The sequence below is a fragment of the Juglans regia genome, chromosome 3, assembly GCF_001411555.2.
Source record: "Juglans regia cultivar Chandler chromosome 3, Walnut 2.0, whole genome shotgun sequence".
Lineage (NCBI taxonomy): Eukaryota > Viridiplantae > Streptophyta > Magnoliopsida > Fagales > Juglandaceae > Juglans > Juglans regia.
Genome location: NC_049903.1, coordinates 30,386,125 through 30,414,053, shown reverse-complemented (window position 1 = coordinate 30,414,053; position 27,929 = coordinate 30,386,125). Strand labels below are relative to the sequence as shown.

Sequence of the window (27,929 nt, the reverse complement as noted above, 5' to 3'; positions counted from 1 at the left end):
CGGTTAGCATATAATGCGATCATTGGGTGACCCATGTTGAATGCTTTAAAGGCTATCACCTTGACTTATCATATAAAGATGAAGTTCCCAACAGGTGAGGTGCGCGGCCCACATGGAATAGGCGAGGTGCGCGACAAGCAGTTCTTAGCCAGAGAATGTTATATGTAGGAACTCAGACAGGGGCAAGGAGAGGTCAGTGTTGTGAAAACTGAAGAACACGAGATCCTCCCACTAGGACTCTAAGTAATGATGACAGAGCTAGAGACTAGAGATGAAGATACTCTGAAGCATGGGGAGGCAGATGAGCCCTTGGAGTTGGTCACACTTGAACATAATCATCCTGAGAGCCATATGAAGATCGAGACTAAATTAGCACAGGAAGAGAGATAACAACTAATAGATTTCCTTCTAAATCATAAAGACGTATTCGCATAGAGTCATAAAGATATGCCTGGTATAGACGAGGAGGTCATTGAACACAAGCTGAACATAGACCCAAAGGTATGCCCAGTAAAACAAAAAAAGAGAAACTTCAGCACCGAGAAGTACGAAAAAATCTCGGATGAGGTGGATCAGTTATTATCAGTTGAATTCATCAAAGAAGCATAGTATCCAGAGTGGCTGTCCAACGTGATATTGATAAAAAAATCTAGCGGGAAGTGGCAAATGTGCGTAGATTTCACCAATCTCAACAAGTCTTGCCCAAAAGATAACTTTCCATTACCACATATAGATATGATAGTAGACACGACAAAGTGGCAAAAAATGTTAATCTTTTATGGATGCTTATTCAGGATACAACCAAATCAGGATGAAGGAGGCTGATCAGGAGAAAATCGCTTTTATAACCGACCGAGAATTATATTGCTATAAGGTGATGTCCTTTGGCTTGAAGAATGTTGGGGCAACTTACCAGAGGTTGGTCAACAAAATGTTTAAAGACCAGATCGAAAGAAACAAGGAAGTGTCTGTCGACGATCTCCTAGTGAAAAGTATGGAGTTTGACCAACATGTGGAAGACCTTAGGGAGGCTTTTCATGTTTTATGTCGGTACCAAATGAAGCTCAACCCAACGAAGTGTGCATTCGGAGTGCAATTGGAAAATTTTCTCAGTTTTATGGTGTTAGAAAGAGGAATTGAAGCAAATCCTGAGAAAATCAGAGCAATAATGGAGATGAAGTCGCCCACAAACTTTAACAAGGTACAGAAGTTGGCAGGCAAGATAACAGCTTTTAACAGGTTTGTATCCATCAACGGATAAATGTCTTCCCTTCTTTCAAGTACTTAAGAAAGCAGGAGATTGGGATGCCAAGTGCGAGGAAGCATTTACCCAGTTAAAGGAATATTTGGTTAAGCTTCCATTGCTCAGTCACACCAAGCCATAGGAGCCATTATCGCTATACTTAGCCTGACTCTGGACGCAGTGTCAGCTGCATTGATACGAGAGGAGGGGAAGGAACAAAAGCTGGTGTATTACGTAAGTAGGGCCCTAAGAGGAGCCGATGCCAGATATCAGAAGGTTGGGTTAGTCGCCTTCGTCGTGGTGGTAGTAGCAAGGCGATTTTGGCCTTACTTCCAAGCCCATCCAATAAAGGGGATCACCTCATCACCTCTGCATAAGGTGTTGCAGAAACTAGATATCTCGGGATGGTTGGTCAAATGGTCAATTGAGCTGAGTGAATATGACATCAGTTACATACCAAAAAGTGTCGTGAAGGGGCAGATCTTGACCGATTTCGTAGCAAAGTTTTCAAACTTCAGAGAAGAAATCCATAAACCACCTGAGAAGAATCTGAGGCAAGTATATGTGGATGGATCAGCCTGCCGAGCAGGGGGAGGAGTTGATGCGCACGTAGTAACGAGTGAAGGGGAAGAGTTGTACCATGCAGTACGATTGGAGTTCAAGGTAACAAACAACGAAGCTGAATATGAAACAATACTCGCTAGTGTAGCAATAACAAGGGTATTAGGAGGCGAGGAAGTCGAGATGAAAGTCGATTCACAGGTAGTAGTCGGGAAAATCACTGGGGAGTATTTGGAGAGGGGAACCAAGTTAATAAAATACCTTCACCAAGTCCAGGAGTAGTGCAAAGGCCTCAAGTACTTTCGAATCGAGAAGATACCTTGAGGAGACAATTTCAAAGCTGATTGATTGGTGCGCGCGGCCTCAGCAAAGCAAGAAGAAGTGCTGCCATGGAAGGTTGATTTACGAACGATGGCTAGTTCAGTAGTAGGAGAAGAAAGTTTGCAAGTCAGGAAAAGTATGCCAGAATGGGCTAATGATATAAAACAGTATTTAGAGACAGGTGATCTTCCCTCATCTCGGGAAGATGTGAGAAAGTTGAAAAGCAGGGCGACCAGATTTACTATAGTTTATAGAGTCTTTTACAGGCGGGGTTTTTCAAACCCATTATTGCGATGTGTAACAAAGGAGGAAGCAGAGTACGTGATGAAGGAAGTACACCAGGGGATTTGCGGGAGTCACTTAGGAGGACAATCACTCGCTGCAAAGATTGTAAGGGCATGGTACTATTGGTCAAACACACTCAAAGTTGCAAAGGAGTTCGCGAAAAAGTGTGTCCAGTGCCAAATTCATGCACCAGTCCCAGGTGCACCTCCTGAAGAGCTGCGGTCCATAACGTTCTAATGGTCGTTTTCCCAATAGGGAGTAGAATTGGTAGGCCCTATACCTCCCAGCAAAGGAGGAACCAAGTTCATCATCGTAGCTGTCAACTACTTTACAGAGTGGGTAGAAGCTGAAGCGATAGCTACAATAACCGCCCAAAGTATGACAAAGTTCTTGTGGAATGCAGTAGTGTGTAGGTTTGGGATACATCAGTATATCATTTCTGATAATGGAAAACCGTTCGATTTTGAACATTATCGCCAATGGTGTGCGGAGCTAGGAATCAAGGTCAAGTACTCTTCCCCAAGCCATCCCCAAGTAAACGGACAAGTGGAAGCAACTAATAAAACCATCATGGGGATATTGAAAAAGAAGATAGGCGACAAAAAGGGGTTATAGGCCAATGAGCTCCCGAAAATTTTGTGAGCTTACAGAACAACACCAAAAATCTCAACAGGCCAAACACCTTTCGCCTTAGCATATAGAAGTGAGGCGATGGCATTAGTGGAGGTCGGGTTACCAAGCTACAGAAGGAAAAAGCTTTGATCTTGAAGCAAAAGTAGTAAGGTTGGAAGAAAACCTAGACCTATTGGAGGAGATAAGGACGGATGTAGAAGTCAAAGATGCAGCTTCTAAGAAGAAGGCAGAGTAGTACTTTAACAAGCGAGTAAGGCCCAGATCTTTCAAAGTAGGCGACTTAGTGTTGAAGGAAACTGGCGTCACCATGGGAGAAGAAGGGAAATTAGGCCCTCGATGGGAAGGCCCTTACGTTGTAATGGCAAGCCATAGATCGGGAGCTTACCACCTCAAGGATGCTGTAGGGCGTCAGCTACCTCACCCATGAAATGCAGAGCACCTACGAAAGTACTACGTTTAAGGGAAAGATATGTAGTTTTCTTTTATTCATTTGTTGATTTGCTTATTGATATCATTTTCAATAATAAATGCCCGCACATTTTGTCCACCTTTTCTTTAGTTCTTTTTTCGACAAACGCAAATAATATGACCAAGACTTGAAGAGAAAAAAAATGGGTGAGGTTAAAACGGTTGAGGGATCTCTCGTTAACACCTTCTCGCCAAAAGGGGACGTGGTTGAGGGATCTCCCTCTAGCCTAAAAATACTTTAAGGTTAAAATGGTCGAGGGATCTCCCTTTTAACACCTTCTCACCAAAAGGTGACATGGTCGAGGGATCTCTTGTTAACACCTTCTCTCCAAAAAGTGATATGGTCGAGGGATCTTCCACTAGCCTAATAATACTTAAAAGTTAAAACAATCGAGGGATCGCCCGTTAACACATTCTTGCCAAAAGGTGACGTGGTCGAGAGATCTCTCCCTAGCCTTAAAACTTAAGATTAAAACGGTCGAAGGATCTCTCGTTAACACCTTATCGCCAAAAATTTGACGTGGTTGAAGAACTCACCCGCCAGCCTAACACTTAAGGTATGAACAGTTTCACCTGGAACTTAAAGTATGGACAACATCATGTCTTTATCTATGTGCAGGTTACCAAGAAACAACAAATAGTGCTTATTATCCGATAAACAAAGCTCAATAGAAAACAAGGCATCAATAAAGATGGTCGCAAAGTATCATTAATAAAAGCAGGAAGTCTCATCTCATACAAAGCTTCACAAAAGTTAAACAAATCCCTCACGGGGTACAAAACTTTCAAAAATAATTAAATCTTATGAGGGGCGAGGAAAAGCATCTGGCATTTTAGCACGGCCTAAGGAGTCACAAAGATGCAAAGCAACCTTGCTGGCACGAATAGACTTCCAATCTAAAGTTTGCAGGTTTGTCTCTGGGTTGGCAAGAAGAAGCTCTCAGAGTTGTTTCACACCAAGTTTGAAACCAATACCCGAGACTCGCGCTCGAACTTGGGATAGGTGGCCAGTTGGGGAATAAGCCAGTTGAGGTCTTGCTGCGATTCCTCCAAGGCGAGATTAGCTTGGATACCTTTTTCTCAAAAATAAAGATTTTCTTTTTGGCAGAATCGACAACTGAGCTGAGTTGAAGATACTCGTTGTCGCTATTTTTAAGATTTTTCTTCACCTCAGTCAAAGCCTTTCAGCCTCCACTTTCACGCCCTCCGCCACACCCAAATTTATAAGTAGCTCTCGCTGCTCATCCTCTAGGGAAGCCAGGTGAGAGGTGCAATCAGACTTGGCCATCATCACCTCTTTAAGATAAGCCTTTATTCGGTCATGGTTCACAACTAGATCATCTCGCACCTTCAAAGCAAGCTCCGCCCGAGTGACCAACTCATCCCTCTCTTTGTTGAAGGCTTCCACGTGGGAGTCCAACTCATCTCTGTCCTGCGTAGCCATCTCAGCCTGGTGGAGACAAGCAGCAAGATCATCTCACTCATACTCAATGTTCTTCATTTGGTTTAGTTGAGCAACAAGATCATCTCGCTCTTGCTCAATGATCTTCGTTTGGTTTAAGCAAGTAGCAAGATCATCTCGCTCTTTCTCGAGTACAGCCACTTCCTAGTGGTAATAGTCGGCGTCCACAGCAGACTAGCCAACTCTCCCCAAAGTGACTAAACCTGAACAAGGAGAGCAACCAATTTGTCGTCAGCTGTGTGGGAACGAGCTTCCAGCAGGGCCAATTCATGAGCCATTCAATCTTTTTCCTCTTCTAGACGTAATCATTCTTCCATTAAGTCGGCAACAAGGTGATCGACCCCCTAAAACCATAAAAAAAGGGACAGAATGTGTTGAATGTATCTTTTCCCAAAAAAAAAAAAAGAGCAAGGTAAACACGAGGAAAAGGGTAAATGGATACGAAAAGATTACTGGTGCAAAAATACTCTAAAGATGTTGAATGACGGTGTTGAAAGCCTCTTCACGACGAGCATGTGAGGAAGGCAAGGAACCCAACATATGAGGGCTAGGAGGTCCCCTCGGGTTAGATGCCTGAATAGGAGTAGTAGCGAAATGCCCCTGAAGAGAAGCTCTATCCGCTTGATCAGGCGGGAGACTTACAGGTGCATCAACTTATGGGCCTGAACACATTTCAACCTCATCTCGGTGAGATGGTACCCAAGTAACTTGAAAATATTCCTCAGGAACAATCAGGAATGGCCTGCCCTCCCCCTAGGAGAAACACTAAAGGGAGGAGAAGAGATCGAAACCTTGCTCCCATTGTTGAGAGAAAGAGCCGGAAAAATAAAAGGTAAATTAGGAGTAGCCCCACTAGATATCGTCAAAGTACATGGTGAGCTAGAACCTGCTGCTACTCCTTCAAAATATTTTGATGCTACTTCCTCAACATATCCTCCAACATTTTCCACCTCAACATTTTCCCCCTCGAAATTTTCCACTCGAGGAGATTCCACGGGAACATCAAGAGACCGAGCAACAAAAGGCAGGGACAAAGGTAATGCAAGCAGAGGAACCTTGAAAGATTGGAAGTCTGTTTGGGTAGATGGAGGCACCAACAAGTCAGGATTTAGAATGATCATATCATCCTCTCCCGGAGGATTATCATCGCCCTTCTTTGTAGAAACATCTCCCGATGTGTTTAAGGGCTGTACAACGACCGTAGCGGCAGCTTCCACATTAATAATGGCATCAAGATCCTCATCGGCCAGAGACATCACATCATCCATAGAAAGAGTTGATGGCACCACAAAAGTAGATAGTTTGCTCAATTTCTCTTGAGGTGCCGCCTCCATGCTCTCACTCGCCCGAGAACTCTTTACACCTTGTTTAGACCGAGGGGGGCCAATTTAATGTCACCTTCACTTGCCTTTGGCGTTGATTCACTCAGTTGCTCCCCGAAGAGGAGCCAACTTACTACCTCCACTTGATGCAAGAGGGAGCAAGGAGTCACGCTTCGAAGAGATGGTCTCATCAGAACGAGATGAGACACGAGCCCTTTTGAGTTTTCTCTTCTTTGATCCATCGGGGTGCTTCTTTTTCCTTAAGTCACCTGCAGATGGGGGGCACCCAAAAACTCATGTCCTAATATATGAGCCCGACTGGGAACCATTAGGAACTTCTCAATATTGCCGAGGGTCAAAAGCACATCCTAAAAAATAAGTTGGGGTGAGCCTGAGCCTACGAATCAACCAACTTCACATTAGCCTCCTCATGAGGGGAAATAATAATCTCAAAGTCATCCCTATCGGGAATAGGAGACCAGCACACCTTAACAGGAAACTCTCGAATAAGAGCTTCATCGGTGGGAAATTCCCAACCCTCGCTAGTAAGCAGAAAAAAATTTATTGGTCCAATCTTTCACATGTGAATACTTACGCTCCAATTCAACCAATGCCCTATTGGTCCTAAAACCATCCAAACGCCTAAACCCGTGAAGGGAGAAAAACTCATGGGCTATTAAGTTTGGATATTGATCGCCCACGGGTTCCAGTATCCTTCGCCATAAAACGCAGCAAGCCATCAAAATTCTCTAGGCGTTGGGCACTAATTGAGCTTGGACGAGCCCTAGGATGTCTAACACATTGCAGACTGGTTGCACAAAGGGCAATCGAAACCCCATGGTAAACATAATAAAGTAAAGGGCAACAAAAACAACCATACCTTTGGCATTGATAACCTTCTGGTTTGGAGTATGGGCCCTCAAATTGACAGAGTAGGGAATATTGAAGTTGTTTCGCACATTCTCCAATTCGCAGGCAGTAATGGTTGAAGACCAGCGAGAACCCACAAATATGGACGCCGAAGGAGCAACAACAATTCGGGAAGAAGAGTCGCCGGGGTGAAGGTTCAGAGGCAGAAACCACTCCCTTACCTATAGAAGATAAAAAAGCCATGGAGAAAGAAAAGAGAATAAGAACTCGAAAAGAGAATGAGAACTCGGAAAGAGAGCAAAAACTCAAAAGGAGAGCAAGAACTCAGAAAGATGAGGGAAAATGAATAGCAAAGAGGTATTAAATAGGAATGTACGTGAGGTGACGGTTGACATGTCGGAGAAATAAAGGTGAAACAACACTCTGACACGCCTCAAAAATTGAAACAGCGTTTAGGTTCAAGTCCCATCACACCAAATGTAGTGAGACTTTGCAGTGTAACTAGAGAGGACATTCATCTTGCCCATACAGTACAGGCCTGGAACTTTACCTACTCATAATTTGAGCCCCAATACCGAAGGGGCCCATTAAAGCCGAGAAGGGCCCAACCCACTTCCCATTGCCAACTAAGTAACGACCCAGCGGCGATAAAGGAATGATAGTTATTATAACAATCCATTAGAGGAAGAACTCTCATCCCCAAGTTTGAATTTGAATAATAGATATATCTATTATCACTTAAGCAACAGAATGGTTCTGAGGCTCTATATAAGAGGATAACTTAGGTACGTAAAAGGAATCGGATTCATTAGTATTATTGTTATTATCTTTAGTTACTGACTTAGGTGTCGGAGATGTTTCCTTGAACTCTCAAACCCTCTACTCTTTGGTTGCAGGTAATCGTGAGATGGTGGTGGTGAAACCCGTCCAAAACATCTATACTAGAATTATATGGTGTTACTGTACTTCTTTAATAATATTGTTATTTTTTAATGATTAATCCTAAATACAAGTTTAGAATGAGCCATTTTCATGCAGTTCTTTCGAAAAAGGTACGACTTACAGTAAAAATAGATTTTTTCAAGTACTTGCTCTTGTTTTTTTGTTTTTTTTTTTTTGCTAAATGACCTTCATGAGGAGGCTTACACGCCCTATGCGTGCCTTGCATAAATCATTTTTTTTTTATTATAAATAAAATTATTTTATTAGTTTTTAAATATATATTAATACTTTTAAGTTGAAGTGGCACTTTTTTGTTGTTTTTTATACTTCAGAGTTTATTTTCTTACGTGTCACATACTTGTCACATTCTCATTGAGTATCATGTGGTAGGACTACGAAGCAACCTAGCTAATTAATGAATTTTGTAAATCCAATGAATAAATTTTTAAATTGAAAATCTATTAGGCCTAAAATAAAAGTTTAAGATTATGGGACTGTCTTTAAAAAAAAGAAAGAAGAAGAAGAAGAAGAAGAAACCAAAGTAAACAAGCTGAGAAATGCAATATCCTATCCAATCATTAGATGTCACATAAAGGAATGGTGATGAAATGGTGATGAAGGAGACTGGATAGAGTTTGTTATGGGATGGGAAGGTAATGTTGATTAACGAGACTGGGGATAGAATTTTTCAACCGATCAGCCATGGGTTCGAAATATATATATCTATCTCTATTATAAAAGCACCTATTAGTATATGAACAGTGATTTGTGTTTATGGTTACATTACAATTTTATTCTTGAGTTTTATGATGGTTTTAGTTTTTTTTTTTTTGGGGGGGGGGGGGGGGGTGACATATCTATGATGTGTCTGTTTTGTTTTGCCCGATGGTATCCGTATGATTGTAGACTTAAGATTGCATGATTATCCCTGTGTTGGAGGATCTCGATGTCTTCTTTTTGGTGCCTTTACACTGTTTTTTTACTTTTCCTTCTAAAAGTGTGAAGTTCTACCCTAGGAGAAAAAAAATACGCTCAAGGCTAGCATAAGTATTTCGCATATGAAGCGAGCAAAGGGCACTCGCACTGGGTGAGCAACAACATCTCGCATCGGGCGAGCAATAAGTGCTCGCAACCCAGGAGAGAAGAAATCCAAGGTCGAGATGAGCATAAGTACTAGCATACAGGCCTTGGTCCTAAGTTTCTTCTCTCCTGGGTTGTGAGCACTCGTTGCTTGCCCGATGCGAGATGTTGTTGCTCATCCTGTGTGAACATGACTCTTTGCTTGCTTCATGCATGTGCGAATATTTATGTTTCCCTCGGGAGTGATTTCTCTCTTGGAGGCAAGCTTCACATTTTTGCGATGCTCGTCTTAGGGTGAGCACTATTACTATTCAAAGTTCCACTGGGTTACATGTACTAGCCCTAGTTTGTGAGTACTCTTTGCTTGCCCCGGTGCGAGATGTTGTTACTCATCCCGGTGCGACTTGCAAGCACTCTATACATAATAATTCATAAAATATTTTTTATATTTCTTTTTAGATTTAAAAATATTATTATTACTCCTATATAATATTATTTGAAAAAAATAGCAATTATCTTCATTTTGTTTTCTACAACATGCAATTCATAAAAATAAATAATATTTGTTGGATTAAAATTGTACCTATTTTAAAATATGCAATTCTTTATTTGTAGGTTTTAATTTATGCATTAATTTATTATTGGTTTTTAATTTATCAAATCTAATGTTCTATTTTGATGACGCGTTTCAAACTTGGTGTGCCTTGCACATAGAATCGTTACTAGTGTATGTATATATAAACAAAGTAGATGGATTAGTGGAAGCACGGCGTTGAAGGATGCGTGGAGAAGGCGGTGAGCTATAATAATATTCCCCATGCAAAAGAATTAAAAAAAAAAAAAAGATGGGATGGATGTGGGAGGGAACAGTGCAGACCATGGAAAAGGGTTGCTGGGTCGGGACACTTTTTACACCTCCCCAAGAACCCACTTTTCTTAATTACTATTAACCTAATAAATAATCTTTAGTACCTCATGAATTCCTCGCATATATGGTAGTATTTTAGTACTACTATAATATAATCATATTTAAACTTGCAGGTATTGCCCCATCGATGATGGATGATATATATATATATATATATATATGTATATGGCCATGCATGACATATCTATCTACAGTACTACTAAATTAATTACATGAATGTTGCTGCTCTCTCTCTCTCTGTGTGTGTGTGAGAGATTCATACATCACCTTTTCTTCATGCAAGAGGAGAACCACTAACCTCACTAACATCTTCTTCTTCTTTTTTTTTTTTCTTTTTTTTCTTTTGTTTTCGTTCTCTGTCTCCAAGCACAGTTCCCAGAGAGAATCTAAAGAAGCTTATATGTTAAGAAACATGATAGGCTTCTCTAAACCCCAAAAAGCAGTAGTAGTAGAACAAAAAGAGTCTAGTCTTAAGGAACAATAATAAACTAAAATTTAAATACATATATAAATACATAAAAGGGTCCTAGCTACCTCCTTTATTTTTGCTCCTCATTTCCATTGATCCCCCCTCCCCCCACCTTCCTTTCTCTATCTCCTCTCTTTCTTTCTTCCTTTCTCTTTCTCTGCAAACTCTCTTTCTCTCTCTCTCTTGTTGATTTGATTCTCCAACACAGTTCTCCCAAAAAACTCATCCAACCTTTACAAAAGAGAAAGAGCAAGAACCATGGTTTTTTCTTCCATCCCAGCTTATCTTGATCCAGCCAACTGGCAACAGGTAAGGGTTTCTTGAATTTGTTCCTATGGTTTCTTTGCCAAAAAAGCGAAAATTAAAAAGATAAATATTCCTGTTACTTTTGTAATATCTTCTTGAATATACCAGATATTTGAATTTTGTTTTCATCTACTTTCTTTCTTTGTGTTTTACAGCAACCAAATCATCCCCCAGGAACTACTGCTGCTGCTGCGAGCTCACAGCTTCTTCCACCTCCACCGCCGCCGCCGCCACCTCCACAACCTCATGGAGGCGGCAGCTCCGGCTCGATCCGGCCTGGCTCAATGGCTGATCGAGCTCGCATGGCTAACATACCGATGCCAGAGACCGCATTAAAATGCCCAAGATGCGAATCTACAAACACTAAATTTTGCTACTTCAACAATTACAGCCTCACCCAACCTCGCCACTTCTGCAAGACCTGCAGAAGGTACTGGACTAGAGGTGGCGCTCTCAGAAATGTCCCCGTGGGAGGAGGCTGTAGGAGGAACAAAAGGAGCAAAGGGAGCAGTTCAAAGTCCCCAGCAAGCAGCGCCGATCGCCAATCCGGTAGTGCTGGTTCCACCAGCTCAATTCCCTCGAATAGTGGAACCGCCGGGGATGTAATAGGCCTCGGCCCGACTATGCCACCGCTGCGCTTCATGACTCCTAACTTGCATCAACTCACTCACGACTTTGCTGCAAGCGAGATCGGCTTGAACTATGGCTTGAATTACGGCGCGATCTCGGCACCAATGGGAGTGGCTGGTGACTTGAATTTCCACATAGGAAGCGCTTTGGGAGGAGGTGCTGGTACCGATGGAGGAGGATCTTTGTTATCGAGTGGGGGTTTAGAGCAGTGGCGGCTGCAGCAAACACAGCAGTTTCCCTTCTTTGGTGGCTTGGATCCTAATTCAGTACCGGGGTTGTTTGGTAGTGGTGTTGATGCATCCAGTTACGTGGGTGGAGCGAGTCAGGGCCGAGTCAAGGCGTCTAGCTCGGGAGTTACTCAGCAGGCGGCTTCAGTGAAAATGGAAGAAAATAATCAGGAACTGAATTTGTCGAGGCAGTTCTTGGGAATCCCTGGCAATGAACAGTATTGGAGTGGTAATACAAGTACTACTGCATGGACAGATCTTTCTGGTTTTAGCTCTTCCTCCACTACCAGAAACCCCCTATAGAGTTTTGCTAGCTTCCACGTGGCCTTTGATCAAGAAGCTCATCTAGTCCATGATCATGAAGCTTTGGTTTCTTTTTTATTAGTGTGGCTGCAATCAAAGATCCAAAAATTAACTTCAAAGACGTAATTTCATCCAAATCCATAGCATCTACGTACGTACTTACCTTTTAAGTTCCTAGCTTGTCCAAGATGAAGAAACTTGCGACGGATCCCGAGGACGTCCTTGTTTCCAGATCAACTCATGAAAACCCTAGAAATATGGTAGGTTAATTAATATTATTATTTAATTTTGGTAATTTCTTCCACTTAATTAGCTCTTTTACATTTTTTGTTTTTTCTTGTGATCATTTCTCTCTTAGCTTTAGATTGGAGTGTATGAACATGTTTACGATAGCGAGTGTTATGAGATCATGAAGTTTTTGAACCAACCCGGACATGCCGTCATCATAAGCATTGTCTTGATCAATGATTTTAATTCAAGCTGTACTTCTATGCTGACAAAATGGCCCATATATATATATATATATATATATATATATAGCAGCTGACCTTCATTTATAAGATCTTGGTCAAACAGTTTATGCAATTTCTAATTTGACGATCATCCCCGAGATTCATTTTTTTTTTTGGGTAAAGATGACTCTCATGAACCTTTTCTCATATAATTAATTAGTGTTTTGATCACTTTTCCTATATATCTACAACATTGTCAAAGTTTCGTGTCGGTTACTATATATATATATATATGTAACTATATAATAAAAGATTATTAATGCTGTTCTGAGAACTAATCTTGGTAAAGTTTCTACCAATTAAGTTACTAATATCATGTTGAGAAAAGCAAATTAGGCCAACTTGACTAATTTTGACCTTTGCCCTGCAGTTTAGATATTAGTACTGTGATTTTAATACGATTAATTAATATTGCACAGTTTAAAAATTAGTTAGGCATGCATGATCAGAGGATTTGAACATACAACCAACTAAGTAACAGTAGTACCTCAATACACTTCAATTAATTGGGTAATCAAACATTATCATGACGAATAGACAGTACTAATTAATTATATGCTACGACGTTAATTCGTTTCATTCCACTTAACTGTTTCTATATATATGTGTGTGACAGTTGGAATTAAGGATATAATTACTAATTCCATTTTAAATCATGAAACAGACAGATCATTGAACGCAGATCAAACGGCATGAAACGGTAAGGATGGAACATAGATTATGAATTAATGTTAATAAGAAACGCGATTAAGGAAGCATGCATGGCTTCTGCTGGCTATAGTAATGGTCAGGAATGGATATCTCATCACGTTTATGGCCCTCATGTGGGTTCTATTTCAACTACCAAGATGATGTTTTTTTTTTTTTTAATTTTTTTAAATATGTTTGGTACTGATTCTTGTTTTGACGATTACGTCAACAATTAATTATCAACTTACGTGAGGTAATTCATCTTGCATCAATCAGCTTTCATCTCGATCAGGTATTGCAATATTGAGCTGTCTCCATCTGCATCGCTTTCTCATCTCTTATTTGGAAGTACTGTTTGAAAACTCATATATATATATATGAGAGAGTCTGAGAGCAGATCACCCCACCCGTCGATAGATGTAATATTTGTTCCAACTTGAAATAATGGCTCCGCTTCCACTTCGTATAACATGTCGGCTCTTAGGTTCTTACTCATCGCCTCATCGGTTGTCCTTTTTATATCTGACATTAATTTGTCGGGTCCAACGTAGAGAATGCATGTATTATCAGAATGAACTTTAACAAACATGACCAGATCATGTGTCGATAAATATATGGACTTTAATTGATCCCTTGTTAAGAAACTGTACGTACGACACTGGATTATCATATTATTATATGCAGTCGCAGTGTTGTAGCTGATCACATTCAGTCATGGGGAATGGGCTCGACCGCATGCAAGAATGCTTGACAGTACTGATCAGAAAACCCTTACGACCGCGGGTACGACCACCTGTTGCTGATACGATCTGACCAAGTCATCGTTATCGGAGTTAGATCAGACGGTCTTACTCTATTTTTGTAGTGAGTCTAGTCCTAAATTGACAGTCAGATCTAGGTCAGAAAATGGACTCTTTTTTTTTATTATTTAGCATTACGTGACAATCATGATCTGCAGATCATCGGTACTGAACATTATCCCAAGTCGATCTCATGGCCTTACAAATATATCCGACATCACAAACTATTGCAATTGCAGAGATCCGTTTGGAATATTTCAGAATAACTTCAAATTCTGAGGGAGAGGGAAAAAAAATATTGACTGTTTCGTCTATACCATCTTGTGCAGCCATACACAAAGTCCCAGAAGTTAATCATTTAACGGGATTCGGATATAGTGCTTGAGATCCAAAATCCCTGCAGTTTTCCAACTCGACAACTTTAGTGACTTCCCAGTGACTTTCCAAACAACCAAAATTCTTCCGTATATATAAATATATATGAAAAATACTTTAATCACAATTATATAAAAGTAAATTTAAAAATTAATATGACTTGATCATATATTATGTCAGATTGTAAAATTCTTTTTATTATAAAATAGATCTAACGAATTCTATAAAATCACATCAATTTATAAATTTATTTTACGTAATCTTTTATATATGTTATAGTTCTCTATTTATATATTATATATATATATATATACGCATATTTGATTAATTATTATTTTTGCATGAGAAAGAGCATTATTATTATGTTCCCTGAAACCAAAAGAGTTCAAATCAATAAATAGTAATCATGAAATGGCAGTGACTGCATTGGTTGGTAAGATTGGATGATATATATATAATATATAGTAAAGGGAATGATTTTGTAATAATTTGTAGATGTGACCAAAGACTCAAGGCTATGATCAGGTCATTAAGCCTTAATTTCGTGATTTTGATAGCTATATTATATATACTAACACTTCTTTTCATTTCTTGAGCTTCCATCTATCTATCTCAGCTTGCCAATTAGTCCTTTGGGAGTAAGGCAAAGGCTGCGTCTCAAAAGACGCCAAAATGCCACTCAAAACCATGACCCAAAAAAAAAAAGAAAAACTCAAAAACAAACAAGGAAAAGGAAAGCCATAATAATTATAAATAGGACATTTGGGTCGTCTTTTGAAAACTGTTAAAGACAGAATTCTCGAACTTTGTTGCTGAAGAATATAAATGTTGAGATCCGGAGGGGAAGAACATCACCTGCCTATGCAAACTCGTGAGTCAAAGAAGAATGTCTGTCCCTTTTGCGTTTTCCACGCGCGTGAGGGAGTGTCTCGTCACGACTCACAAGAAAATAAGGTACTGTTTTGTCAGTATGAGGAAGCTGACAGTGGTGTCCTTTTTCTGTTGTACACGCGCTCCATAGCAGCGTGGAAGTTTGAATCTGCCTCATTGTTATATACTACTCCGCTCCCATTTGATCGCTCATGTTTCTGACACTAACTGAGAATGGTCCAAACATCAAGGACTTCACTTGCGAACAGTTTCGGGGTTGGTTGGTTGGTTGGTTTGTTTGAGGTTTACTGCTCATGAGTTTTTACTTTTTATAGGAATTTGAATGCTGGGTTTCATGTTATAATTAAGTACCAGATCGTATTTCAGAAACCAAATTGATGATGCCTGTCTTTTAGATGATTATAATTATGGCAATAAATCTTGAAATATATAGGCAAAAAGTTGGATAGAAATGTCTGGAACTATCGAATGAAACGTTTATTCGTGAACAAATTTTATAAAAATAAACTCATAAATTAATATAACTTGTTGTAATATATATGTTGGATGTATTTAAAAGAAAAATTTTTTATAATCCAACATATCACATTAAGTTATATTAATTTATGAGTTTATTTTCATAATATCTCTTTATCGATATAAAAGGAAGGCTTCATCCATAAATAAATTTTATAAAAAAAAACTCACAAACTGATCACGTGGTTACAATTTATCACATTAACTTATATCAGTTTATAAATTTATTTTGATGACATCTTTTTATGAATGTAACACTCCTTTTATTGTAACGAATATATATTTATATATATATATATATAAAGCAAAAAAAAAAAAATTGTGAGACTTATCATCATTAACATTGAAATAAAATAGAATAAGGTGATCAGAAAAGATCAAGATGTTGGACCAGATCGAAGTTGGAATTCATGGAAGTTATAACATCAAAACTTTTTAAAATGTTTTATTGACTGTACAATATATATATATATATATATATAACATTCTTTGTTTGATGAATTTTAGTGGATCGCTGCATGATTAATTATACACCATGCATGCTTATTGCAAAGAAAAAAAAAATGTGAGCTAAATCTTAAAAGCAATAAAATAATTAATGACAAAGAACACGTACGCCATCTCAGTCTTTAAGAAACTTCCGGGATATAGCCGCAATAATAATGTTAATACAAAGATGGAGTACTGTACAATTCATGATACATACATACTACACATGACATATATATATATATATATATATATATATATTCCAAACTTGGGGTTGGTCATCTTGAAAGAAAGGAATCTTGGGGAGTGTTTGGATTTGCTTTTGCAAGAACCAAGGCTGCTTGCCAGGAACGAATAAAGCACATTCAAAACCGTCAAAAAACATTACAACTCTCTCTCTCTCTCTCTCACACACACACACCCCCACAGTCACAGTCACATAGATGACTATCTTAGCCTATCTCACGGTTGGGCTGTCGGTTCCTTCATGCATGTGTTCAGTAATCAAGGGGAGGGGTACGTAATCATAGTGATCCGAAATTTTCGATATTTAAATGCGGGTATTTAATTACGAATAATATATCTCAAACTGTATGATCTGCAAAGATAATAGGCGCTAGCCGGCCATGTAAAGAAGGAACTTAACTGTATGAACGAATTAATTATAGAGTACTTGGTACAAGAAGGATTTGAAGGCTCGAAAATCCAAGCCAAATCTGTTAAAATGTTCCTAGCTAGATGATCTCTTGCCGGCCTTCCTTCTCTATTTTTTTTTCTGTACGTTCAACAATATGATGATCTCTTCATGCATGTTGATCATGCCCACAACCCACATGCATGGATCGATGTGCATGCGAGTCCTCCCTCTAAACGGCTCAGACGCGCGCGCACACACAGCAGCTTTACTTTTATAAGGTTCTTAATATCTCTTTAGACTGAACGTAAGAGGCCGTGGAGAAATTTAGAAAGTTAGATATTCTGAGATTCCAAGATCGAGCTGCTTCTGATCAAGTTCTCCTCGATCACGTTCTCCCACATGTGCTTAATCATGCACATGATGTCCAGGACTTTAGATTCCTCAATATATAGATCATTTCATGAATACCAAATTTAAATTTGCCGATCGACCCAGATGAAACTGGCGAGCTAGCTAGCTTAATTGTTTCCTTAACGATAGGAAAGTTCAATCTGATAAGGTTTTTTTAAAGATTTGTCCTACACGTAGAGAATGCTTTCCAGAATAAGAAATTAATAATCTGGATGGAGCTGCATGGGTCCCTGCCTATGGGCCAAACAACGCTCTATATTTGCCAGCTTTTGTAGGTTAGCTTATATATATATATATATATATATATATATATTAGCATCCAATGAAGTTACTTTTCCAACAATATGTGGCATATATATATATATATATATTGCATTGTGTTAGCGGTCGACTGATGATGATTAGTAAAACTAAAAAAGCCTTAATTGATGCATGAATTGAATGGCGCGAATAATTCTGTGCATGCACGAGATGGCCATTAATTCAGCAATTATTATGACACATATTATTATTATTATTATTAGAATAATGCTACTCTCACCATTCTTGATCCCGCTCCCGGTCCCGTTACATTTTTTTAATTTTTTTAATATATTTTTTTTTACTTAATAATTAAATAAGTATTTTTTAATGATATTATAATTTTTTTATTTTTTTTTAAAATATTTTATAGTGTTAAAAAAATATATGTATAAAAAAATAAAATAAAAAAATATTATATTTAACATTGAGCGGGACCGGGACCGGGACAGCCAACCGGGGCTGTAGAGGCGTCCTTATTATTATTATTATTATTATTATTATTATTATATATAAGCATTATTTTAAGATTAATTATGAAGAAAAGTACTAGGGCCTGCTATAGTACTAATTAGCCATTACATGATGATGGATGCTTTGTCATTAGTTAATGATCACTCCCACACATTCACGTGTATCATTTCAAATTATATATAGTAATTGTGTCGTACCGAACAATTAGTATATGTATATATATCGTACCCAAATTAAGAAAAATTGTATGCCATCATGTATAATAAATCTTTATTTTTCTAGGTATTTGAAATTTGGGATCTTTCATATTAAAATTACAACCCTCATATTGATAAAAATATATGATAAACTTTGGTAAAATCATATATACATATATATATATATATATATATAGAAATTTTATGTATCAATCAGTACTATTCACTTTCACACCCTATAGTACCTATAGGTTTTTTTTTCATAAAGTGTATGCGTATTTTTGGTGTGACATAATGAATAATGAGAGAAGAATTTTTCATATATATATATATATATGCTTATTCAAAGCTAGCTAATGCCCTCTTGCATCAATTAAACAAAACAGAAGGAATGAAGGAAGATGAAGCATTCAGCTATAGCATGTATAGGTGTAGGATCTCATCTTTTTTCCAAGTGCGGTGTCGTATTCGTCCTCATGCAAAACAAAGTAGTACTTCTTGATGTGCTCTGTCCTCCAGATATAATAATAATTTATGACATTAATTGTCAACAACTATATATTATTATTGCCAGATTTACAAATTGGTCTGTTTATGAGCACAGCATAATTATATTATTCTTTCTTATAATATAAATATATATGTGATGGCCGGGTGAGTGTATATATATATATATATATATGTATGTATGTATGTATGTGTGTATATATATATATATGTATATATATTATATGCATGGAATGGATGCTTGCGTGAGGAAGCACTCCGATCGATATATATTTAATTAAATTAGGTTTGTTTTCTTTTCCCCCAGTTCATATCTTCTTATATAGTTAGCCAGCCAGCCATCAAACGCATCAATGTGGTGGCCGTGAGAGCGAGAGCGAGAGAAAGAGAGATTTTGTAAGATCTTCACCAGACCAAAAACAATAGAATATGTGCAGCAGATGATTTAATTAAGAAGCAAAGATATTATTTTATTTAATTGAAAGATAATTGAGCTCCAAAAGCAAAAAAAAAATTCCAAGAGCGCGGAGAATACGCTAGTCTGTCTGTCAGGTATATATGTTCTGTCGTCTGTCCCCATCCCTCTCTCTCTCTCTCTCTCTCTCTCTAGAAAAATGATACTATGATTACTATTCATGGTCACCAAATGTATCCGTTCGTATATTTTAAATTTTTTTAATAGTTAAAAAAATGATTATTTATAAATTTATATTTTTTAATGATTAATATATATATATATATACGTACACCAAATATGCACCCTAAATATGTATACCAGTGTAAATAATTTTTTTTTTTAAATATTTTTTAAATATCTTTAAACTACATAAATTCATAAGTAGTAACTCTTTTTAACGTTTAAGTAGCAAACTAGCATTTTTCTATATATATGAAAATGCTAAATCTAATAAACCTATCAATTTGGCCTTTTACAATCTTTTTCTTTTCTAATATTTATTTATTTTTAATCAAATTTGTGTAAAGATAAGAAAACTTAGTGGATATGAAGTTTTTTGTGAGTACAATTAACATTGCCAATATATATATACACATGCGCGCACATATATACAATTCTAAATTAATTAAAAAGTATTTAATTTTCCGACCAAAATACTTCATATAATTCAAAGAAAAAAACAAATTAAAGCATATGATTTTTTTTTAATATTAAATACAGCTCCTCGCAAATAATATAATCTAAATATTAAATAATGAGTAGATCAATCTATATTATAATAACGTGTACAAGAACTGTGAGAATGTTTGAATCATAGAAGTTTTGTCTAACCAACAGTACCAAAGCAAACCCAAGTCAATACCAACATTGTAACCACTTTATAAGTCGTGATTAATGAAGATCTTAATTAGCCACCAAATCAATTCTTGGAATATCTTGTTCCTCGACTTTAGTGTTGACTTGAAACTAAGAACAAGACCAGGGGTTGGTAGCAGACAAAAGAATTACGTTAATGATCTTGTACCGCCAATGTCTGCAGGCACCAACACCTTCACAATATTTCACAGGTCAAGACAAACTACAGGGTCAAATTCCATCCATGATCTGGTTCATATAGTACGGATTCCTAACTATTACATACAAAGAGATTATATAAAATAAACTCATAAAATTTCATAGAATCTGTTAGATCTATTTTTTAATAAAAATAACTTTACAATTTGATGTAATATATCGAGTTACGTTAATTTATAAGTTTATTTTTATGTAATTAATTTGTGGCTAAAATATTTTTCTTTCAAGACACTCGCATCCATGGTCCAATATCCTACAGCCTGCAATGAGACTTGTGAGAGGCCCATTCAAACATCTTGCAAATCCAACTTGATTCTCCAAAGAGAAGACTCATGAGAGTCGATTCGAAATTTCCTGGAAATTTCTCTTTTGGCGAAAGGGCTAGCTGCTGTGTAGTTGAAAAAGAAAAAAAAAAGTTGGATAAAAATGAGACCTTTAAGGAATAGACAAAGGCCTCTCTTCACCACATGATTTTTTTTTGGGCCATGTTGGAGTGACAACCACATAATATTCCACCCTCAATGTATTGGCAATTCTCTCTTTTCCAATTGACACTGATTAGCACTACTCTCAAACAATTGGCACCGCCTTAAATGTAATGACACAATCAGTTTTGCCTTTTTCTTCAGAATCTCACTATCCTTCCCTTCTATTTCTTATCTTTGCCTTACTGCCTAAACAAAACAAAACAAAACAAAAAAGAAGAAAAGTTAATAGTTGAATTTAGAGAAAGCAGCGACTGTAGCCATATGAACAGATCAATTTTGCATACAGACTGAGAGCCAATGGGCCAGGTTGGGATTCAGATGCATATAATATGGTACAAGGAAACGTATGAATGCAGACTCCAAAAAAAATATGTAGGCAAATATACTTTCCATTATAGATTTTGTTCCACTGCAGAAGTTTCAAGTTCATTAGCAGAGTTGCATTAATAGGCAATTATATCTGACGTCAACCTTACACATTCCAAAAAAAAAACTCTTTACTACACCTATCGACTACCTAACATAAATAACCACATTATAATGCCAGTTGACTGACTTTCCCTTAAAGAAGAAAATAATGAACAATAATATGCTTGACATGAAACAAAATGGAAATTAAAACCTTAGATATCATCTGTGCCATTTGCAACAGATTGCTGATATGATGGCTGAGCCAGAGGATGGGCACTGGCTTGCATCTGAGTTTGTTCATGATGCTCTCCAGATCTACCTATAATATCAATCAATTGAACAGCCTTCCGCTTGCCCCTCTCTGTACCATTTGTTGCCAGGTCCACAAGGGGAGTAATCACACCAAGTGCCTTAGCCTCTGAGAGATGCTGAGGATCTCCAGCACAAAGGTGCACCAGCACTGCAGCTGCATTCTCTCTATTTTTAGGAGATCCATTCTCGACTAGCATCACCAAAGTTGACACAGCATTCAAAGCTCCAATGGCGACTTTTCCATCAGGGTTACCAGCCAGTAGTGCCATCATGGCCAATGCCTCATCCACCATTTCACCACCAGATTCTGTAAGTAGTGTCATCAGCATGGGTGCAACACCGGCCCTGACTGCCCGCCCCTTGTTCCCTTGATATATGCACAAATTGAAAAGCGCTGATGCTGCATCTACCTTCCCCCTCTGGCTACCTTCACTTAGAAGTGTTACCAGTGCCGGGATTGCTCCAGATGCACCAATAGCCACTTTGTACTCATCCACCATAGACAAGCTAAAAAAAGTGGCTGCTGCATTCTCTCGTGCCTCCATACTCCCATTCTTGAGCACATGGAGGATTCCGGGAATGGCCTCAGAAGATATTATGCTACCCTTGTTATCCTCACAAATAGATAGGTTCAATAGAGCAGTAACTGCATGCTCTTGGGTGCGAATGTCAGGTACATATAGGAGGCCAACAAGGAGGGGTATGGCACCAGCCTCAGCTATCAACACACGGTTATCACCATTGTGCTTGGCAAGAAGACGGAGCTTGCCTGCAACAAGTTTAGAACTTGTTATATAAAATGTAATTTATCAAACTATGAAAGCTTTCAGAGACCTCAGTGAGGAATTAGAAGCGATCGTCCATGAGTCCTGGATAAAAGGAAGTCTGACGAAGAAAAATCTTGCTCTCTATGAAACTTGTGTTTAACAAAGAGAGAATGATAGAACACTGGAAGTGGTGACCTGCCGATGAACGTTACTTTTGCACTATTGCAAAAGAAACAATATATATATATATATATAGGTGACTGACGAGCCAAAACCTGTTGTAATTCACGGGTTATTTACTGCCTAAACACGTGTAGGATAACAAGGTTCACTTGATTGGTTCTCCTTTTCTTCATTCTATTCTACCATGTGCAGTAACTACATATAGAACTTCCTCTGAAAATTACATATAAAATGAATGGCAGATTTATTTATATCTTTTACTACAATCAAGAGCACTTGCTCAAACGTTTACCTATTCATATTTTTAAGTCATTGCTGGATAAAATCAAATATTTCAAAGGCAGAGACATAAAGACAGGAACATTTCAAAAGAAAGGGAGGCACGTGTTAGCAAAAGTTACAGATAAGAGTAAACCATATCTTCCATCTTAGAAATTCAGAGGGAAAGCCCATGATGGTCAACTTTTGGAACGCTCACCTGCAGCAGTCTTCTGGTCCTCGATATTGTCAGAGGTTAGCTTGCTCAGGAGAGCTTCAAGCTCCACAATTTCAATTGAACCAGCATACGCAACCCTACCTTGGTGTGAATTGCCTGATCGTTTAGGGGGTTCCATCCCATTCACCTCACACCATGTGGATATTACGCTAGATAAAACATAGTTGGGGGTAAGGATGGAATTGGAAATGATCTGCTGTGTCTTTGGACATGTTCCATGTCCTGCTTCAAGCCATTTCTTAATGCAAGCTCGTTCATAAGTCTTCAAAAACAGAAAGTGCTTCGTGAGAAGTTTATAAGTAAAATCAGCACGATCAAAAAATCAAACTCCAGAACTTTGTAATAAAAAATGGGCAGGCAGAAATGAGAATTTATAATTATTTGTTAAAAAAAACACATTGAGCACAAGTCACTGGATAGAGAAGTTTAACATTTACACTCACTGGCTTCATATTAGAATTTTTCCCACAAGAAAATATATAAAGAAAAACCTTTCCAACACAACAAAAGAATAGAACAAGGAACCAACATAAATTACTCAAATCTTTATTTTAATTACAAACCTGCCCTGTGGAAATGATGACAGGATCTTTCATCAACTCCAGTGATATTGGGCAACGAAAATCTTCTGGTACAACTGGTGATTGGGAACACTTCTCAGTGCATTCCTGGTCACTGCAACGTGCAGAATTATTATTACTGGAAGATGGACTAATGTTGCAATATTCTGTCTGCAGATAATGTTCAAATTTTTTCAGCAGCATAGACATCTTCTTTACAGTATCATCTACGCCTTCATCATGGAAACCAACCATCTGCTGTAGAGCTAGTGATTCTTCCTTGATGTCTTCAACTTCCATAAACTTGAGCTTCTCGCATAATATACGTAGAGCCCCCGCATCAGTATCTATATCATTGCTCTTGTCATAGATGGATAGAAGTTCCTCGTACAGCTCCAAGTCAGGTGCATCAATCCGTTCCTTGGCTCTTTTAAATTGAGTATGCACAAGCTCAACCTGAAAATAGCACATTTGAATAATGAACGTTAACATTAAAAAAACTGATAAAACACAAATAAAACACCATTAGACATGACTGCACATTTGTTAAGCTAAAACACGAGAGAATTGGTGCTTGATAAAGATCCCATTTTGGGCCATATGCTGACTCTCTAAACTAAAAAGACCCCATTTTGGGCTCCAAGTCAGCACAGTGGAGGTAAACTGCTGCAGACTTTTTTGTGATGTGGCATCCATTGGGAGATGTGTCCTTTCTCCAACTTTGAATGAGCCATGTGCAGATTTGAGGAGAGGCCTCTTTCTCCAACAATGGGTCTTTCGATGGTCTCAAATCCATGTTTTAGGTCTGTGTGCTTCATGGCTTTATTTTTTAGACATTTTTTTGTTTTTGTGGAAGATTCACAGCAATGGATTTGTGGTTTTGACTCTTGTCTAAGAGGACTGTAAGAAAGATCTGTCTTTTCGAGATTAACTTATTTTTGTGGCCTCTGTGTTGTTAATGATTTTGATGTGTATAGATGAAACTACTTTGGCAAAAAGCTATTTTTCGTGTGTATGCCTCAGTATGGTGAGAGACCCTGATACAAGTTACCACAACACTGGGAGATTGAGAAATTTATTTGAAGGAAAGCTTTTTGTTTGAAGTTTGGGTTTCTATTTTCTCTAAACCATCTAAGAGGTCAAGTTGGTTTCATAAGGTACGAAACCAAGTGGATTTTGTATCTGTGCAAATTGCATTTGAATCGTTGAGCGAGTTGTTCTGCTACATTGCATCTTGAGCTTGTGCAAATTACTTTGGTACCAGTTGTATTCGCTTGGTAGGTGTGCTTCTACCAATTGTGCTGCAACTGTATTGTTTCTGGGTGTCTATCTAATTGTGGTTGTGTAGGGAATTTCAGAGGGTGTTGTACTCTATTATGTATCGGTGTGTAATCCAACCACTTGACTGGATAAGTGTCATTTGTAGGTTACTTTGAACGATTTGGGTTTTAATAATATGGAAGTAATTATATATATATATATATATATATATATATATATATATATATAACAAACAAATCAGTGCTTGCAAAATTCGCTTATGTCTTTGCTAACTAAAAAAAAAAAAAAAAAGAAGATAAAATCCTGACTACAGTTTCCATGACAAGAAAACATGGTTTCTTCATCCTATTGGAAACACTAGTTGTCATTTTTCTATAAAACTAGGATGCATAGAAGCGGACATTCTGTGTGGACGAATTAAACCAAGGCAAGCTCTTCTTGTCCAGCAACAAAAAAAGTTCAAATGTAAACTTCACCTGCTCTTTAACTTCAACTGAAATGTCAAAATCGTGGTAGGAAACATCACCCAAGGCTTGTTCAAAGTGAACTATAAGTTCCTCAAATTGAGACTTGATTTGCTTTCCCTTCAGTACCTGCAAGGATAGAAAACCATTCCATGAAAGTTGCAAACCAGTGTCTATATTGATGAAGTGAATATATATATATATATATATATATATATATATATATATAAGGAGTCAATCGCAGAGCTTCACACCCGCATCTCGGGATACAAACACATAATCTACTTAATGGGCATGTCGATGAAATCAAGTACCCCAACCAAAGTTACATTTGGAAAAAGAAAAGCCGCGGGCTTTCTTTGTTTTCCTCTTGGGTCCCAATAGAGAAAAATAGTATAATTAAAAATTGCAGTTTTCGGTCACTTTTTCTCACCAACCAAATAGATAATTTGAAAAATAAAGAGTGCTGTTTGCGAGACGAGAGAGAGAGAGAAAAGAAGAAGAAGAAGAAGAAGAAATTACGCGCCATGTAAATCTTGCTGCCTCGGCTACCAAATTGAAGCAAATCCTTGGCTTTCTCCAGAGCATCCTTTAATATAGCCAGAGCTCTGACTGCCTCCTCCGAGACTCTCTCCTCGGTCTCTCCCAATTCCTCGAACAGAGGCGTCAACAGCCTCAACCTCCTGCCGAGGTCAGAACACTGCTTCCTGATCACGCATTTGAATTCCGATATCTCAGAGATCTCGTTGGTAACGTCGATTAGCTTCCGGAGCACCAAAGATTTTTCCTCGTTGTCCATGCTGATGAAACTCAAACTAACTCCAAAAAGGAAGCAAACCGGAGCCTTCAAATCCAACGGCAGTGAAGAATAAAGGGCTGGAGATTGGGAATGGGCTCAGAAATTGGAAACGAAAGATGGTGAGCGAGAAAAGAGCGGAAGGACAGTGGAGGTAGTGGCGTTGGTGCTTCATCCTTTTATGGTCGGTCTTTTTGGTTACTTAATAAAGCGCAGTAGGGGGAGGGAGACGCTATTCTCGTACTGATTTTGGTTTTTAAAGTTGGGATTAGTACATTAAAATAGTTATTAGATGATTGATTAGTGTCCCCACTATTTGGTATTTTGTTGAGCAATCTATTTTAATTTCTTAATTATCTGATATTTTATTAGTTTTTTTCATTCAAAACCTTAATTATCTAATATTTTATTATTTTTAATTCATAAACCGAATCAAACAAAATCCAAATAAATTAATATTTTATTGAATAATTGTGTAAAAATTTTACAATAGTTGCATCTCTATGTTTGTTATTATAATTACAAAAAATAAAAATAAAAATAAAATACAATTTTTTTTTTTATGCTAAATAGGTGAAAAGTTTCTACATATAATGCATTTTTTGAGTTAATAAAATACTTGTGATAGATCTTTTTATCCTAAATTTGCTTAAGCCTTAAGCTCCAAATTAGGTGCCGTTGAGTTTAGGAGTAGTAGATCCTTTTCTTGTGAGATGAGGGGAGATCCTATTAACGAGGAATACATGTTTATACAAGAGATATATGTATTTTTAGGATTAATAATGTATTTTGAGAAATGTTTTGGCCATAAAGATATATTATAAAAGTAAATCCATAAATTGATATGAATTTGATGTGATACGTCAGATTATAAAACTATTCTTATTGTAAAGTAGATCTAATGTAATATATGAACTCATATCAATTTGTAAATTTATTTTTATAAAATTTTTTTGTGACTGTAGCACTTCTCATATATTTTATATGTTAATAAGCAAGCTTTAGAATAGGTTTTTTTCTATCTTGAATTCGCTTCAACCTTAACTGCCAAATTAAGAGTCATTAACTTCTCAAATAAGATATCCTATTCTTGTGGATCGAAGGATATGCATGTTGCTATAACATAAACGGCCTTTTGCGGCCAATTCTTTTCCGGCGTCGCACAAATTGTTGCTTAACAACTTTTGTTGTGGCTAAGTTAAAAATGTCGCAAATGGTCATATATTGTAATGCGAATAGTGTAAATTTCCTCTACGATGATTTTTTCTTTATTTGTGGCTTATACATGTCGCCGCAGATAAAGCCGCCAACTTTCATATGTTAAGCAGTGATTCCACTCAGTCACAAAAAAATTTTCATGGGATTGCGACGGACAATTTACTTTTTGTGTCCACTTTATTGCCGCAATAGAATATCCATTTAACAACCCCGTATTGGCAATTCTCCAATTTTCTCCCAAATTCAGTGAAACCTAATTTCGTTGAGGGATGTCAAGTGGGTTCCAAGCTCCTTCCTTTTTTATACACATTGTTCAGAGGAAGTCGTAATATTCACATGGACAATTTCTCTCTTATTCTGACCCGATCTCCATTAAACCCATGTTTTGCTCACAAGTGGTAGGTATTTGCACATCAACCTCCGCAGCTTTCAACTTGTTTTTTTGGTGCACAACCATTGCCCTGCTACTCCATTCAAGGTATAACCCACTTCAATCTAACATCAAAAGATTATTTTCTGTGCTCTAATATTCTGGCCGTAACCTACCCACCAATAATGTTATGTACTATGATT

At 37.7% G+C, this 27,929-nt stretch overlaps 3 protein-coding genes across 4 annotated transcripts; 2 read left to right on the top strand and 1 right to left on the bottom strand.

Moving 5' to 3' along the window:
- Positions 1 to 778: 778 nt before the first annotated feature.
- On the top strand, positions 779 to 2,086 carry LOC108998997. Its single transcript, XM_035688778.1, has 2 exons — positions 779 to 1,201; positions 1,370 to 2,086. The coding sequence occupies exons 1-2, from the start codon at positions 779 to 781 to the stop codon at positions 2,084 to 2,086; spliced, it is 1,140 nt and encodes a 379-aa protein (XP_035544671.1).
- An 8,616-nt stretch (positions 2,087 to 10,702) lies between these two features.
- Positions 10,703 to 12,537, top strand: LOC108999004 (dof zinc finger protein DOF5.1-like). The gene is given in 3 exon segments (XM_018975782.2): positions 10,703 to 10,893; positions 11,046 to 11,967; positions 11,970 to 12,537. Coding segments are annotated over 3 exon segments (984 nt in total). The 5' UTR covers positions 10,703 to 10,842; the 3' UTR covers positions 11,981 to 12,537.
- Positions 12,538 to 20,639: 8,102 nt separating this feature from the next.
- LOC108998999 (U-box domain-containing protein 13-like) lies at positions 20,640 to 26,380 on the bottom strand. Of its 2 annotated transcripts, XM_018975778.2 has the most exons (6): positions 25,869 to 26,340; positions 25,355 to 25,471; positions 23,601 to 24,053; positions 23,020 to 23,299; positions 21,491 to 22,360; positions 20,640 to 21,054 (listed from the first exon to the last, which is right to left on the bottom strand). In XM_018975778.2, the coding sequence occupies exons 1-5, from the start codon at positions 26,139 to 26,141 to the stop codon at positions 21,492 to 21,494; spliced, it is 1,992 nt and encodes a 663-aa protein (XP_018831323.1). In that variant the 5' UTR covers positions 26,142 to 26,340; the 3' UTR covers positions 20,640 to 21,054; position 21,491. The 2 variants fall into 2 exon arrangements, with proteins under 2 accessions (XP_018831323.1, XP_018831322.1); XM_018975777.2 differs by lacking the exon at positions 20,640 to 21,054 and having other exon boundaries at positions 21,240 to 22,360; positions 25,869 to 26,380.
- Between the last annotated feature and the right edge of the window lie 1,549 nt (positions 26,381 to 27,929).

Coding starts and splice junctions, on each gene's coding strand:
- LOC108998997 (XM_035688778.1), top strand. CDS start 779: ATGGATGCTTATTCAGGATACAACCAAATCAGGATGAAGGAGGCTGAT. Junction 1,202..1,369: donor CGCCCACAAACTTTAACAAG/GTACAGAAGTTG, acceptor TCCATTGCTCAG/TCACACCAAGCCATAGGAGC.
- LOC108998999 (XM_018975777.2), bottom strand. CDS start 26,141: ATGGACAACGAGGAAAAATCTTTGGTGCTCCGGAAGCTAATCGACGTT. Junction 25,472..25,868: donor GAGGCAGCAAGATTTACATG/GCGCGTAATTTC, acceptor CTATCCTTGCAG/GTACTGAAGGGAAAGCAAAT. Junction 24,054..25,354: donor CAGTTGAAGTTAAAGAGCAG/GTGAAGTTTACA, acceptor TGCTATTTTCAG/GTTGAGCTTGTGCATACTCA.